Source organism: Halictus rubicundus, chromosome 7 (assembly GCF_050948215.1).
Source record: "Halictus rubicundus isolate RS-2024b chromosome 7, iyHalRubi1_principal, whole genome shotgun sequence".
Lineage (NCBI taxonomy): Eukaryota > Metazoa > Arthropoda > Insecta > Hymenoptera > Halictidae > Halictus > Halictus rubicundus.
In genome coordinates, this window is record NC_135155.1 from 2,739,728 (window position 1) to 2,757,555 (window position 17,828).

At 37.7% G+C, this 17,828-nt stretch overlaps 1 protein-coding gene across 21 annotated transcripts in view; it reads left to right on the forward strand.

The window, feature by feature from the left end:
• The window catches only part of Glut1 (Glucose transporter 1), a 119,414-nt gene that overhangs the window by 53,354 nt on the left and 48,232 nt on the right, over positions 1–17,828 (forward strand). For 16 of the 21 annotated variants that reach the window (XR_013082519.1, XR_013082520.1, XM_076790454.1 and 13 more), the window contains 2 exons: positions 4,782–5,640; positions 14,307–14,499. The exons of 2 other annotated variants lie outside the window; for them this stretch is intronic. Coding sequence is in view for 17 of the 19 variants with exons in the window: in XM_076790454.1 (XP_076646569.1) it covers positions 4,901–5,640; positions 14,307–14,499 (933 nt within the window). In the remaining 2 variants the exon portion in view is untranslated. Of the gene's footprint in view, positions 1–4,781; positions 5,641–11,867; positions 12,109–14,306; positions 14,500–17,828 lie in introns of those variants that run through there. 3 more of the 21 variants (XM_076790441.1, XM_076790455.1, XM_076790456.1) reach the window with 3 other exon arrangements.

A 17,828-nucleotide genomic window follows, 5' to 3' on the forward strand; every position in this document is an offset into this window, starting at 1 on the left:
ATATTATTCGAAAAAGTCGCGTTAAATAATATGTACAGTAAAATTTGCATATTTCAGTTAATTATTTTAAATTACAGAAAATAAATAGTTTTTTTGTGATCTTATTCTTGAAGTAACATTTTTGCAATGTATTCTGTTTTTCGTCGACAAATTTCGATTGTTTAATTTCGAGAAACCCGTTATATGTGAATACACTAGTGCTTATACAGTATACATATATATTGGTATTTTTTATTATCATTACATAATTTCAAATCACGTTAATCAGCGTCACCGTTTACGCACTCGTTTTCACAGTTGGAATGCCGCTCCACGTCGAAAGAAAATTTTTGACTTTGAAATATCGATTGCATAATGACGTGGTACAACGTGGACGAGGGTGTTCATTTGCACACGAACGCAGACGCGGTATGTCTGAAAAGTTCCCGAACTAACTTTGTTCCGAGGAATTTGTTAGTAATGTTTATTCCGTCTGTTTTAACTGCGGCGGTCGATGAACCAACCGTTAGAGAAATAGTTTATGCTATTATCGTCCGAATATGAACCAGTCTGCCACGGGATGAGATCCTCGTGCAGAACGCCACGAGAGAAAGCCGACAATAATACTTAAACTCCATCGAGAACAATAACATTCGAATCGTTTTGCCACGATTTCAAAAAACAAAAGGGAAACGAGGAGCACGCTTTCAGTATTGGAAAAACTTTTTTATAGAACGGGCCCGGAAACGCGTCCCGTTCAATTACAGTGTCTACTCGATATATGCCCATAACACTAGTCTGGCCAGGAACATATATCGGTTACTATACAGGGTATTTCACCTAACTTGACCACCTTAAATATATTGCTTATTTTGTATCACAGAAAAAATGTCAGGGGGAGAAAATATTCTGTTCGATGGCGCCAATACGGTGATGGGCCGAATTTTTTTCTCAAGGTCATTTTTTCGAGATTTCAAGGTCATCGCATTTTTTTTTAATGGGATTGCATGTTTTCTCTACAACAGTCTTATAGCTTATAAAAAAAAAACGAATCCAACGAGGTGCAATATGTTGACCTTCACGTGACCTTTAGCAAGGAAATTATGAAATGTTTGTCAGTAACTTCAGTACGCGTTCGGGGACGATAAATGAAGGAATTTCAATATATTTAAGGTGGTCAAGTTAGGTGAAATACCCTGGATATCGGATATTATTCTTTGCTACACTGCCGAACGTAGAAAAGGAAAGCGAATCTCTAGAAGCCTCGGTTTATGGCCCCTCACGTGGTATACCCCGCGGCAGTGGGGATAGTTCTGGGACTTTTATCGGCTAGATATGTGGGACATATATCGAGTAAAGACTCTATTCATCGTTTTTCACATTCGTGTCACGCGTAGGTCTGCTTCAGATTGGTGACACGTTTGACATGCTATCCTTTCACAGTCGCGGGGAAATCAAACCAAATATAATAGACGAATCGAAAGCAATTCTCTGATAAAAATTCCTTAATAACAAACCGTTGTGAACAGTTTCAATTCTTACGGAACAATCAATGGAAAAATTTGATTCTCGAGATTATTTAAGAAATGAATCATTACGTGATAAAATACAGACTGATCGATAACTGGCGGTGTAACCGGAAAAAAGTGATTCTACACAAAAAAGAATGAATCCAAAATGTAGAATAAAGTTTTTTAATGTGTGTTTTTTTGCTTATTTGTTTTCGACAAAAATGAGTTTGAAGATCGAGTTCACGTGGCCTGGTATCCACAGGAAGTAGAACCGGTCGGTCATGATCAGACGCATCAGTCGATTCGTATCTAATAGCAGGCGTATTCGCTTTTATCTCATGTGTCAACGGAGTGTCCCAGTATGTATTCATCCGAGGCTTTGATTTCGAGAGAAACGTTCTTCGAAAATCCGTCAAGTTCGCGTGCTTAGCATTTGTAAGAAGTAGAACCGGTAGATCATGAACAGACGCATCATTCTTCGAACATATCGAAAAAAGTTTTTTTCTACATTTTCGACTTATTTTTTTTTTTATGTAGAATCACTTCTTTTTCAGTTGTACCACCCTTGTTACCGTTCAGCCTGTATAATCTATCTGTTTATTGCAATTGTCTATCCGCAATTGACAACCACTGATTTTGATGCTCTTTTAGTAAGATACAGAATTTGCAAAAATGATAGATATATTTTTTATTTTGGCAAACGTCCATGTTGATAAGATGAACCCGTTAATGCTGGACTGCGACAAAAAAATTGCAAATCAAGTTTTAACAATTTATTTACTGGCCTATATGGGATTCTCAATAATTTTTTTTTAATTAGAAAGAAACTTAAAAATATTGTTTAAAATAATTGTTAGGGTTTTAAAACAAGAACACCGTTGCTTGTGCAATCATATTTAATAATGAGAAACGAACTATATCTATGGATAGTGTATAAACGTTATTATGTTAATATTAACATGTTGCACTAGAATGATGCACACAATGCTTATGGCTTATGCCTCATGTATATTGTCGCCGCTGCGCTGTTGTGCGTGGGCTGAACAATCCTTCAATAAAATCATCCCGAAAGAAATTATTAGATCATGTGACTGAAATTATTGAAATTCTTATTGCTATTGAAAAATGGAATAAGCCATCCTCGGAAGTGCATCGTACAGTTTCAAAAAATATTAAATATCTGCTGGTAGATAATGTGTTAAGAGTTTATTGTAATTAAATTATAATAATTTTTTTTCAAGATCACATTAAAATGAGTACAGAACACAGTTTTTTATTTCCCTACTTTAGTTTCATAAAATTTTAAAAGGAACAAAACAATTGTGTTTTTTCACTCCGTTTTATAATAAAAATAGAATTTTTGGAAAAACTAAATTGAAAGTTGTGGAAATGGAGCTTTCAATTGAGCACAGTAAGATTCTTTTACACAAAATTACCTGTATTCAATACAATCTGTTGGTTACGATTTAATGATCCTTTAATTAATTTGGTGTACTGTATATTTTTTAAACGAATCTTTTTTTTTAAGTTTGTTTGCATAGAAAAATTTGTTATCTGCATTGTAAAATCTCTGTTTACTCGTAAATAGTTTCTGAGAATCCACTAATATTAATTTTTTCAACCCCATTTAGCCAAATCTTCATTCCTCTTGTATAGACGCTAATCGATATAAAGAAATTGTCAAACATTTTTGCAAATGATATAGATATCATACTAAACATGTATTAAAATCGGCGTAACTCAATTGCACAATGTTCTCTATTAGTTTAACCCTTCGCACTCGTATATTTTTCACAGAACATATACTGTGTAACGTATCGTTTTATATGAAATAGTGTAGCGTTGATAATAATTATTCTATTTAAGCGCTACTGAATCTTTATTCTTATAATATATGTATATTTGATGAAACAAGAGTAAAATTTTAGACATTCAAGTTTTTGATCATATGATACCATTCAAAACAATTACCTAAACAAATAACTTTCATAACAAATACCAGTATAGGTTTGTTAATAATGATGTGTCTGCCGTCTTTTGTCTTGAAGTTTTTCTATGCAATCTCGTTCGTTGCCTTTCGTATGATTAAAATATGAATACTATATAATAATTAAACGACGAATCATTATAGAAAATAAAAATTGTCAGAGCCAATTGTAAGAAAACAAAGTCAAACGAAAATGTATGTTCAATCATCTTAAATAATCGAAAGTGATATAACGATATCCATAAAATTCTTTCGATATTTTCTCAGTTTTGTATTCAATCTGTATTAATTTTTGTCATAAATGCGTAAAATTTGTAGTCTAGTAATAGTGTAGAACATACTTGACAGATTGACAAGTTGTAGACAGTCGCCTCTCAATCGATCGACTAAGAGTTTTACAAATTTTAAATGGCAGCATCTTCGTTTTCTTTCTTTATCGTTCTGCACAGTATACACGAGTTAATTACACATATTTCTGTATATACGAGTATTCCGAGTGTTTTATGTTCTAAAATTACCAGCAGCCTTTTTGCATTCCCTCAGAAGGTACATTCACGTTGCTGGATTCGCAATAGATTTGCGATGTCCTCTTACAGGACCAATCGAGTGCAAAGGGTTAATATCTTCAGGATCATTAAAAAACAGAAAACGATATCACAATGATAGTCAATAACTTGACAGTGACTACCAAGTTTACTGCGGATTACGATAACCCCGAAGAAATTAAGATTATTTAAAAATCGATTGGAACAGATTTATAAGGGTGTGCGGGCACCCGGAATTTCGGGCTCGGGCTGAGTCAAGCAATTTGCTTGGGATTGGGTCGGAATTCCGAAAGATTATAAAGTTCGGGTACCCGTGAGTTCAAATGTGATCGCGAGTATCCGAACTTTATAAACTTTCAGGATCCTGATCCGCCCTGACCGCGGTACAATCCGATCCGGAGTTCGGGTACCTGTGCACCCTTACGAATTTTCCCAAGCGCACACTTCTTCAGAAAATTCTAATTTCGCTTGGCAGTGAAAAGCTAGCCCCCTCGAGTGTTCCCACCCTTGTACACCAATAGACAACTTGGCCATACTCCAATTAGACCGCAGACACAGAAATGTAACGAGACTCGGAACTGCGATCGGTAACCGGTCTAGCCGCTTCGACTCCGAATCACCTCGATTCTTTAAGGAACTTTTCAAGCATCCCGCTCTCAGCGCATCTCACCATCAATGCTATCGTGTTAGTTAGAGAAAAGTGTGTCTGGCTGTACAGAATAAGAGAAAAAATCCAAACTGATTACACGTTACTCTTAGTATTCCTCGGAAAAGCAGCATCGGATGGTCTTTAGTTCATCCCAGCCGAGGAAGACGTTGAAGGGGACGATGTCGATCGTATAAAATTCTCTGTGTTGTGTCCTGGCGTAGCTCAAACGATGGCCGATTCACGCGGCTTCAAGCCAATAAACCAGTTGTGGCACAGCACGGCAGTGTCGACGGACCCGGATTCGGAGTGCCTCTACGAAGAGATCGCGGGCCTCTCGGGGTCCCAGGATACGGAACCAGGGCCGGCTGGTGCCGCCGTCGGCGAGGAAGGGGAGGAGGAGGAGGAAGAGGAAGAGGAGGAAGAAGAGGAGGAGGAGGAAGAGAGGCAGAGAGGGAGGCTCGATTTCGGCGCACAGGTCGGCGGTAGCAGCAGCTGGTGGAGGCAAAGCAAACGAGCCGAGAGAAACGCCAGTATCGGCGGCACCGTCAACGGGCGTGCGAACACCAACAAAAGTCATAAAAGTGTCGGGACTAGCGCGCGATCGCGCAGCAGATCGGCCGATCGGCCATCGAGCGGACGTCAGGACATCGTCAGGGTGGAGGAGGAGCAGTATGCCGCGAGACGCACCTACGTGGAGCCCAGTACAGGCGCCGTATTACCGCCTGGCCCCGGCCTCAAGCTGACCAGGGGGCGTTCTAGCAACACCGTGGCCCGATACTTGCACTCGGCCTCTACGAACACCGGTCACTATCACCACCATCATCACGGGCTGCGAGGATCCTATCCGACCGGCAGGCCGATCGGCAGGCACCACCAGCATCATCATCCAAGCCACGGCGCGTTCAGTAATGAGACGCAGGAAGAGGTACAGGAGGACGATGAAGCCACTCTACGGGAGTTGCTTGTAAGGTACGCTCACACGTACCCCTCCCTCACCGCGCGAATACACCCTATTACCTAGTTTCTCTTCTTTCTTACCGTTCGAAAGATACGGACAATATTTCGTTTTATTTCGGCCGTGGAACACCCAAGCGGGTACCGACCACCCGTTGACACGCGGTTACTCGATCACGACTAGTGTTCCTCCTCGAGAATTTCTCGAGAAATTTTATAATTGATCATTTCTCATTTCTCGAGAAAAATTCCAATATTCCTCGAGAAATTTAAATTTAGGAAAATTCTTATGAGTCTCATTTATTTTATAACATATAAATTCTTCAATTCTCTTAAATTCTTATTTAAAACTTTAGAAAAACTGAATACTGAATCGAGTAAGGAGTTTCTTGATGTTATTAAAGAAGAAATGTCTAAAAGAAGAGACAAGATTGTTGCATCCCTTATGAAATATCTGCATAATCCAGAATCTCTGCAAAAAGATTCAGAAGATACATTTTTTTATTTAACATCCAAGGCAGATATGTATAAAATGGCAAAACAAAGTCTAAGCAGACTTTTTGGAAAATATAACAATGATTCTTATGAAAATAGTGAAGCACTTTCAGATTCTCAGAATGGAGAACTATCACTGGAAAAACAGTTGGAATTAGAAATTGCAGATAACCTTCAAGAATTTAGTGTCAATAGTTTAGCGGCAGAAGAAAATAAATTCCGGACTCTAACAAAGGAATTCCAAATTTTTGAGTCCATTGAAAAAAGGACACCCAATCTTCAGCAACTTTTGGATGTTCTGTATACGAAAATGAAAGAAATTTTTCTACGGCTACAGATTTTGTTACAAAAAAAAGAAGTAGATTGTCTGATTCTACATTAGACGCATTATGCTTCTTAAGAAGTCATTTCAAAACAAAAGCGTAATGTTTCACTTTATAAAAGTTTGGTAAAAGTTTCCCAATATTTTTCTATTTTATTAAAAATTCTCGAGAATTCTCGAGAATTATCGAGAAATATAGTCTCATTTCTCATTTCTCGAGAACTGAAAAATGTTGAGAAATCAGGAACACTAATCTCGACTTGATCAGCTACGGTTACTCATGTCAATATTCATTCGCGATACACTAATCTCTCCACCCTCCCCCCCCCTCCCCTTGCGTAGAGCGATGAAAAACCGGTTTAAAAAAGACTGTATACAGGATGTCTCAGGAATCATGGCGATGCAAGCCGGCATGAGGTGATTCTATATACAAAAATAAGTACAATAGAACGAACAACATTTTTTCGGTTGACGCTTCTTTTTCGAGAAAATTGAGTTTGAATGTTCGACGGAGTCGCGTGCCCTACCATACACGGGAAAATACCTATTCAACAGCACACATAACCGCCACATTTTCAACCTTAATTTTCTCGAAAACAAAGCGACAAATGAAAAACTGTTATTCGTTTTTTTTTCATTACTTTTCCACAATGATTCACCGTCCTGAAACATCCTATATATGCATTTCATGTCACAGTAAATTTATAAGAAATTGGTTAAAAGGACTGTACACTTACTGCCATGTAAAATGCATATATACAATCTTCTTTAAAAAGTTTTAAGAACGCTCTACATATACGGGGATCTACTGTACTATTTCCGTATTTTGCTTACTGTGTGTGGGACGGCATGATGTCAGTATCTTGTTGGCTATTGTGTGAGGAAATGAGACATTTGTTTTGGATCAATAATACGATAGACTCCCGTATAATACGAACGAAAAACTCTTCAATAAGACTGTATACGTGTATTTTAGGTGTATAGTAAATGGTTAAACAATTGTTTAAAAGGACTGTACTGTTAATGCTATAAACGATATACATATGTACAGTCTCTGTTAAAAAAATTGTATCATCGCGTTCTAAGGGAGGCTGTTGTACTAAAACTATTTCTTTTTAACAATAACGTTTAATTGTACGATACGTTTTCAACAATGAATTGTCACATTAATGTTCAGACAGCTTATGAAAAGTAAATATTTTCTACCTAAAATTGATGAAAAATTATGATTTTAATGTTTTGTCGTACGTTTTGTTTAATAACTTCGCGTAACCGTTTCTGTATGTATTTTTGTGTTAATATTCTAAAAAAACAGAACTCTCCCTTTTAGTCTCACTTGCTTTTCTGATTCTTCGGACTAAATCGACTCACAGATCCTCTTTAGGATTTAACTCTTCGGCGGCAGAGCCCTGGTCTATTTTAACCTAAGGTATTAAAATCGTCATTTAACATGTTGAGAGCCACACCAATGCCCATAAAAGTCACACAAAATCAAAACAACTTGTTTAATAATACAAGAATGGAAAAGACACAGTTTATCGTAACAATGATATTTGCAATATTTTCACGTCTCGTACATCGTAACAAAAAGTTGGTTTACGTGACAGATTTAGTAAAAATTTATTTTCAAGTTTTTAGAAAGATTATATTAGGAACAACTGGTTTTTTACAAAAACTATCTTAGAAAATACAGGCCGTCCCTGAAATTATGGTACAGGCGGCCGAGTGTTGATTCTATGTGCAGAAACAAGTCGATAAGGAGGAATAACATTTTTTTGTTTGACGCCTCGTTTTCGAGAAAAACGAGTTTGAAGATCCGTCGGATACGCGTGCCCTGGTATCTGCAGGAAGTAGAACCGGTGGGTTGTAGTCAGACGCGTCAGCCGATCCCTATCCAGTACCATGCGTACCCGATGAATTTTCCAGCTCGATTTTCTCGAAAAAAATATTATTTTTTCATGTAAACTTGTTTTTGCACGTAAAGTCGCCACTTGGCCGCTTACGTCATGTTAAAAAGAAAATTGATAAATCAAATGGTGAATGGTCCTAAGCGACACGAACTTTATTATTACGAATAAGATTCACGATCTGAGGTTTAAGTCCTATCTACTAAAATTTGCAAATCATAGAAGAATATCTTTTCGTAAAATAAACGATATTATGTCTAGATCAATCCTTCTTACACACAGCAACAATTATAGAAATAGTATAGTGTCCAAATATTAATATGAGTAACTGTAGATTGTCCATACGTCGCGCGAGTCCGGACCTTGAGCGACACCACCACAAAGGGGAGAATTTCACCTACCAAAAATTCGAAAGATTTCAAAGAAACACACGATACGCACGGATTCAGTTTTGCCGAGGACGTTGTATCGCACGATGGGCGTCGCCACCGACGTCTTTGAGAATTATCTGGATCGTTGGATGTACTGGATCCACACAACACCGATCGTTTTCGGGTCGGTTTATTCATTTTTTTTATTACTCTCCCGTTCGGCGATCAACGGATTTATTTTTCATTCTAACGTAGAGTCTCGCTAACTAGCCGCTAGAGATCATGCTTTCACTGTTAACGTATATTAAAAATGAATTAACGTGTCTTTTAATTCGCGAAGTTTTTCAAACATTGATATTAATTTGTGAATTTCTTCTGGAGGTGACTGAATTCTTATAAAAAAATTGTAACTTACCAGAAAATGTAAATACGTTAATCTTTTTGTATCAATTCAGACAATACTTTGAATACAATTTGTTAATAAAAACGATATTTTTATACCAACAACCGCGGAATTTGTGAAATCATAGTCTCGACTCATAAATGAATATTAAACCTGCTATTAAACCCACTAAACCTACCGAGCACTAAAAAAGTTTGGTGTGTCCCTTATAAAAATGACAAGATCGAATTTATCTAGATTTTTCACCATTTTTATTATAATATATGCTTGGATAAAGAAATTGATTCAACCATTTTCTACGAAATACAGTGTTGACTCTATATATGTCCCAAATGCTTAGCCGATAGAAGTCCCAGAACTATCCCCACTGCCCATAATAATCCGAGGCCTAGAGCTTCGCTGTCCTTTTCTACGTTCGGCGTGGAATACTATCTCCTGACCGATATATGTCCCTGGCTAGATCCGTGTTTTGGACATATATCGAGTAAACACTAGTCTTTACAATCTCAACAATTCAGAAATATGAAACTGGTCATTTGACCTATGCTAGTAGGTTTAGTGTTAAGGATTTATTAATGTATGGTTGATTAAAAATACGGCTAAATAACGACAGCTAAATGGAAAATAGGAAATGTGATCGATAGCGATGCAGCGAGACACTGCCATACTCCGTAACGTGGTGGACATTATTTTTACCGTGGCGATTCGTAATTAATGGTATCAAATGAAATTGGAAAGGTCATCGAACGTGAACTATGATCTCGGCTGATTGAAACGTTTACATTTTCATTTAATAGATTAGCGCCTATTCTTAGGATCCTGTATTAATATTCCGTAGTGATCTCTTTCTTAGGCTCTTCTACATAGCAACTCTGTACTATGCTCTGTTTCTAAAGCGATTTTGAACGTAGAAAGTTACATTTAGCATATTTCTCTTTCGTCTATTGTTGAGACGCGCCGACCGTAGCTTTTCACTCGAGTTTGAAGTTCTTTGGAATTATCGTAAACCTTTTGAAGTCTCATCGAAGTAACTTAGCTTAGTGCCACCAGCAGTACAGTAGAACAGCGTGTATAAGCTCTTAAGGCTTGCATACCAATTAAGAGAACACTTCTCTCGCTCTCTATTATTCGCCCCGAAGTACCCCGAATCGATAGCACTTGCTTTATCGACCGACAAAACTCTCTCGTAGACCAGAATTAACTATCTAAACGAACCTTGTTTACCACCAAAACCATTGCTCATTCGAATGACAGCGGTCTTTGAGTCAGTCAGTGTTTTTCTCGGAACCGCATCCAGGTAATTCCCGGCCTAAGTGGCGGTGCCTCGTTTCGTTCAGTTCGCAAATACGAACATACTAAAAGAAAAAAGAAAAGAAAGATAAAGGACCGGAAAGCGAAAAACAAAAAACAACAAGACAGACGTGTTTTTTTTTTTTGTTCCCCGCTTATTATTTTTTATTATAGACTATTTTTATGTATCAGAGAATGCAACTGCAAGGCTTTGTGCCGTGCCATTTATCATTTATACATATTATAAATCACTCGCTCTAGTCCTATTCTTTGTACATATACTAACACACCCCTCGGTCATAACAGTTACTATCGAGACACCCGGCGAGAATACGTTCATTTTGATATGTAGCCATTTTACATACCTAACATTAACAGATTTTTCCATGAATCTCTATTTTTGGCTGCGACGCTCGCAGGCTTACCACTGATTGCTCATTCCATTCGATGTCATGTCACGTTCTTTCGAAGTCGGGTACACAAATAAGCGAGCAACGCCGCGCCGTTGAACGATAACAGAGAATATATCGACGACGGGACAAAAGGTTACCGCAAAACGCGAAACGATCCTTGTTCTCTCCCCAGTTTGTGAATCACGCACCGGAGTTGAAATGCAATTCACGAGTCGTTGTCTTACACGTGTGTGTGCGAGCGAGCGAGCGAGCGCGCGAGAGAGAGAGAGAGAGAGAGAGAGAGAGAGAGAGAGAGAGAGAGAGAGAGGCACCGTAATAATGAAATCAACCGGCGACCGCACAAAGATCATCGAGTATTATCGGAGATCGAGCTCGCGCGATAACGTACAGTACGGCCAAAATAGCAGAAACACTTCCTTGGGCATTGGTACCGATCGATATACACTCGTTGTTCAATGTGCTCGCCGTTGTCACTTATTTGTGTGCGTGTCTGTTATTATACTCACTTCATGAGATCATGCTGATTTTTGTCAATTATTTTGCCAAACCGTTCGTTTGTCGCATATATTATACAATATACATATACATATGCTGAGATATATGTATATTTCAAAATCAATCAAAGAGAAATATGAAAAAACCAGAAACGACAAAAACTAGAAAACTAAAGTGATGGTCCCATTCAAATTGCAAGCTCGCTTGTGGACGCGGGCGACTAGGCAGGGGTGAGTAAGCTGGCGGCGCGTCGCATGAGCGATGCGTGAGAATCTAAGCGAGAAAAGAAATTTACAATACGAGAAAGCATAAAAAGATAAAATTTTATAAGATGATAAAAAATTATTTTACAAAAAATTCGTCTCTCTGCACGTGACGAGCCTTTCCTTTAGAAGAATCGGACGTCACGTGATACTAATTCGAGCGACTATACCATTGTGTGACATTGATTTTGACTGAACCACGACTGTGTTTCCAAACTAGGTAAAGTTTTACAGAGTGAGTGAGATAAGAGGCAGGGGCGGGCGTCGTCGGCCTTTAAACCCCCCGCCACACGTTACCCCTCCACCTTTGGTTGTGGACCCACTTGACAACAAGCTGTGCAATCGTTCAGAGTCAATTGATTGGATTTGGTGGATAATCCAACGTACGTACATATGTCGTGAACAAAGCAAAGAACAAATAGATCTGTGAGAATAAGACGAAATACTGAATCAAGAGGAGTGAGTGGGGAGGCATAGAGGCTACTGTAGTTTCGGAACACAGCCATGGTCTCCCTACCACCCAGGTACATGGCAACATCATCACTGCTCTTTCTTTCTCTCTATCTCTATCTCTCTGTCTATCTATTCACACTTCTTTTCTCATTGACTTTCTTTCGACCCTTTTCATTTCATGTACTACACCTTTCGTTCACTATCCCCCCCCTCTCTCTCTCTCTCTCATTCTCTCTTTCTTCTCTTCCTCCCAGGATTATTCGAATGCTACCCCTGGCAAAAATTATTCGATCGGACAAATCCATCATTGGTCCATCATTGGTCAAGTGTCTCCAATTATTCATAGTTTCAATCTGGAAAGTATTTCCATCAAAGGCAAGTTCAATGATAATCTACAAAATGAGCAAATTTAAAGGAAGGGTTCAACAACCCCAAGAATATTTGTATCATCAGAAATACTAAAACGTGTTCTATTGCTTCGCCATGCTATTATTAATATTTATTTAATGTTTTAAACCAAGTGTGGTTCTTTACTATGCTATTTCAATTTCTTTGTAGGTTCCACATAAAGGAAGGCAATTTATTATTTTATATCTGATAGAAAAGCGAAAGCGTGTTTATTTCTCTGACATACAGTATTATTTTTCGTATTTAATATATGCTCGAATAATTCGTTCAACAATCAAATTCAAGATTTCGATCGAATATTTTATGCCAGAGATAGCATTCCATTCGGATCATTCTATCTCTTTCTCTTTTCTCTCACGGTTCATGTGTCCATTCATTTTTCACTATTCACACCGTCACTCATGCCTTGCGTGATTCTCCCTGTTCTCGTCTCTGTCTCTCCTCCTCTCTCCACTCTTTCTATTTCTCTCTTTTCCTCATTTTTTCGTTCTGTCTCTTTAGTTTGGTTTTTGGTTCTCTCTGTTCTTTCGTTTCGACCGTTGATTAAAATCACCCTTTTTGCTTGGCTGTGCACATCGATCGATAAGTTTGCTAAATCTCCCTCGATCAAGAGATTTATGATCGTTCTCATTACTTATTTATTGTCTACATGCAACGTTTACGATCTATACGAGCATTGGAACATTTGTCTCTCAACCCACTTGCACATTCCCGCATTGTGTTTTGTAGATTAGGCTTCGCGTGTGCCGAAGCTATCGCGACCGATTTACGGGGAATGGAATCGCAATATATACTACGTATATATCGCGATTCGAACGAAAAATCGAGAACTTGGGGTGACCGTATTTGCTATATTTTTCGCGTCGATCCTAGAATCGCGATCATTCTCTGGAACCGGGACCTACACCCGTTATAAATGCGGGGATTAGTTATCATCTCTCACCTTCACAAACTTCCCATCTAATGTGCACAGCTCTGACAACTATGTTTAATGTGTGTATATAAATATATATATGTATATATTTATGTACGTATATATATATACCACCGTAGTTTTTCACCCTAACACTCACCCACACACAGTTTTAGACCTGCTTTTAGTGGCGTTTGTACATTGTGCTATATTCTTTCGATTCGATATTATTACTCTCTATATACATATATTCATTATTACATAGACGGATCATGATATATATAGATATATATATATATATATAGTACGTATATTTGTGTCCGATATATGTATATGCATATGCATATACATACATATATTTATATGTATATATATATATCTTTCTCTCTGATAACATGCTATAATCGTGTAATACCCGACGCTTCCTTAGCTGCCGAGCTACCGCTGGCTCGCTAACAATTTTTCAAAGCATCATTGGCGAGAAAAGGTGTGTGACAACACGCTGCACCCGTTCAGTTCTATTGTATAGTGTAGCAGAGATTTTTTTCGTTCTACCGGCTAGAGCTTTATATCCTCGCACGTGACAAACGGAGAATATAAACGAGCGCCAGATAAATAGGAAAGAAAACTAGAGAGAAAAAAGAAAAAAATAGAAGTAAGATAGCAAAATACAGCGACAGAGATTGTACACACAGTACTATGTGTACGTGTGTTTGTCTCACGCGTGCTGTGTGTGCGTGCAGTATAAACCGTGAGGCTAACCGTGAACGCTCGGCAGTTTCGCGCGCGAAATTTAGTTGGACTTCTCTTTAGGGATATTCTCCATATAGGCATTATAGTTCTAGCCTTGATCGTGTCTAGTGTCTGTCAATGTGCTCGACAATGTCGAATCTTGCTTACCCGGGGCGAGCCAGCGTGATTTACGTTAGGGTATATGTGTGTGGGCAGTCTGCAGAAACAGGTCAGCGTTATGAGTATGAACTTGAGTGCCAAGCTGGATGAGCTGCAGCGGGGTGACCGCCAGCTGGAGACGACCGTCGCCCTATGCGAGATCCGCACACAGCTGCAGGAGCTCACCAAGAGCGTAGAGTCTTGTCAGAGCGAGGTCAGCGAGGTCAAACGGGACATGGTCGCGATCAAGGTATTGTCGATCTACGGCCAAACTCTCCGGCTGCCTTGCTCGCCCAACGATCCTCTGCAAAGACGCGCGAGGACCCGAAGATGTCTGGCTTAACCGATGCTAGGGACGGGTCGGGAAGGTGTTGAGTTCGAGACGGCTCAGATTCTCAGAAAATTTCGGGATACCTGAGGATCTTCTGGGTTTCTAAACATCTCAAAGACTCGATTACCGCGATAAAGTTCGCTTTCATCCTCGCGAGGTGATGCCTTCCGACAATTTGATGGCTGTCGTGGCTAGATCCTTCCAATCCCTAACGTATGAAGTTTCGTCTACATATTTTTCTGCTTACTTCTTTAAAATGAACGTTGATCTTGTTGGACCTAATACAAGTAAGACAATTGTGCCCTATTTAAAAATAAATTCCTAGAAAAGAAACCAAGAAAAGGCGAAGCTTAGTAAGGGATTATAGGGAGAGACAAAGGACTTGATTTATTACTGAAAGAATATTTATATCAGAGCTGTTATTATATCTACAAATTATTTACTTTATTTTAGGTTAGTTTTGTTTATATGATTTTATTTTATTTTATTCTATATTATATTTTAAGATCCTGAGTAAGATCCTGAAGGGAAAACAATAAGCCAATGCTACTACTGCCATTAACAAACTTTGTAGATTTCAATTAGCACAATGATCAGCTTATTCCTCATGTCAACTGATTTTTTTGCCTTCAAGATCACTGCAAGGTCGTTGAACTCATCTTGACGCCAACTACCACGTCGCGTTATACAAAGTACATCTTGATATACAAAAAATGCAACGACCTTGAAAAAACTGTTAAAATGACCTTCACAGGATTTTTTCATCAGATTCACTCCTTAAAACCATTTACATCTTATTTAGTCATTTTTTCTTACTTTCAATAATAGCGGAAATAATTCGAGTTAAAATTAACACCCTACTTATATATACGCATATACAGACAGTAAATGTATAATAGGTCTGTTTATAACGTGATCAAAAAGACTATCTTTTGTATTTATTGTTTTTTACTATCATTTACTATCTTTTTTATTAATTGTACTTTTTATTTATTGTTTGGATGGCAGAAATTCATTTATCGTCGTGTTGACTTATATCGAGAAATAACAATCTTACAAATTTGTTAGGAATTCCGACATAATTAAAAATCTCGAAATTTTCGAAAATACCAACGTATGTGAGTATCCAACAATTTTCGGTAATCCCGACATATTCTAGAATTTCAAAATTTTTTGAGAATCTGTCCCGATTCCGAGAAAAACTCTCGGCCCGGCCTGATTTCGAAAAAATGTCGCGGCCCAATCCAAGCCGACATTTTCGAATTCTCGCACAGACCTAATATTCCGGCATCCTATTCCCATACGAGTAGATTCGTACATACCGTTCAGACAGGTCGTTCCAATGGTTTTGAGAACCACAGAGCAAAAAGCTTCCTTCTGAGCTTATTCGTTACAAGATCGTGCGGACCTTTGTGCTAATTTTCTAACTTCTGGCCATCCTTTTTGGTAACAGGAATGAAGTTGAAAGTTAGCTTTTCTGCTAAGGATTTTATCGGACTACAAATGAGAAGGGCAACTTGTTAAAAGTTGCTGTTCTTGTTGCATTTCTACGCATAAATTCATAAATGTAAGAGTAGTTATTACAAGACCTTGTTCATGCAAATTCTGACTTTTAAAGTCTTGCTTTTGCCGAGGATTAATAAGAAACCTACATATTTCATTTTGCACTGTATATACTCTTAGAAAAGTGTATTGAATCTTTGTTTGGTTTCATAATGTAGTGTGTTTATCTGGTTATTAAATTCTTCAAGTTTCGCAAAAATGTTTTTTATTTTCTGGAAGTTCAATTTATTTATAGGAGAATATTGTACTTGCAATAGTACTGATTAAAAGTCTAAATAATCGAATCGGAATAGTAATTCCTGAGTTCACTATATTTTTAAGTGAAATGTTTTGTATTCTTCCTACCCTTCTTTAAAAACCAAGAAATGTGGAAGTTACCATAAGTGTCCAATTTGCACGATACTTCTCTTTCAATCTTTCTTACCTCGTCTTCGAATGAAAAAATATACGTAGTGTATTATTACTTTACTTCGTTTAAAAAAAATTTGTGTACCTTCAAGATTCTAAGACCAAAATTTTTCCAATTCTTCCTTGATGTCGCCAAAAAAAAAAAGAAAATAGTACCCGCTCGTACTAAAAGTTGTCTTACCTCACCATATTGGAAGCAGCGTGGCTATAGGATTAAGTTGATGTACCTTTGTTTAAAATCAAAATTCGAGTGACCCAATAATATAAAATTCTTCTTTTTTCACAGGTATTTGCTAAAGCTTGTATGTCTACAGCTGTTGATCCCGATATTTTTAAAATAACATTTGATAAAAACCCCCAATAACCGAAATATACTTCGGTTTTACGAGCACCAAATTGTTTCATTTTGAATACTTTCCACGCATCAAGATATTTTATGTTGACCATAAAGTTCCGAAAATCGGTCAAATCGTATTGAGCTCATATTTTGCACATAGCCTCATTCTGCATTAAAAACATGTTTCCCAAAAGGATTTTTGGCGACTCGAAAATAGTTTTTTTATCATTTTATTGACACTTTCTACCATACCAATATAACATTTTGTACCTTACCGGAACTTGTCTCAACACGTTTTTGTATCAAACCAATTAATGTAATTGCGTCCCTTTTATTGTGTGGACACATTTCCAAGCGATGTCTACCGCCATACTCAACCACCCCTATAAAACAATAAAAATTAAACATAATCACATCCAAAACTAATCCAGATCTAACCTAGACTTGACCCAACCCACGTAAAGCAATAATAGCTTCAGTAACGGCACCTAACCCAAGCGTTGTACCGAGAAGATAGAAAATGTTATGTCGGTAAGGTAGAAAATGATACTAATATGATGAAAAATTTTTTTTCGAATCGCCAAAAATCCTTTTGGGAAGCACCCTTTTAATGCAAAATGAGACTATGTGCAAAATTTGAGCACAGTCCGGTTTGACCGGTTTTCGGAACTTTAGTCATTTAATTAATTTTTTCCATTCAGTTTTCTACTTCGTATTAGAAGCCTCCTTCGGTTTATGATGTACCCCTGTTTAGTTTGAATAAAATATGAAACAAAACAATTTCTACACGTATAAATCTTTAAATAAGAAAAAAGATTTATTCCACTAAATAAAAAGACAATTTAAACCACTATTGTTTGCATCTGTTAGATCGCTTGCATCTGACCAAAGGTTTTACACTACTTCAAACGTACGCGATGAATCATAGAAAGTGATATTT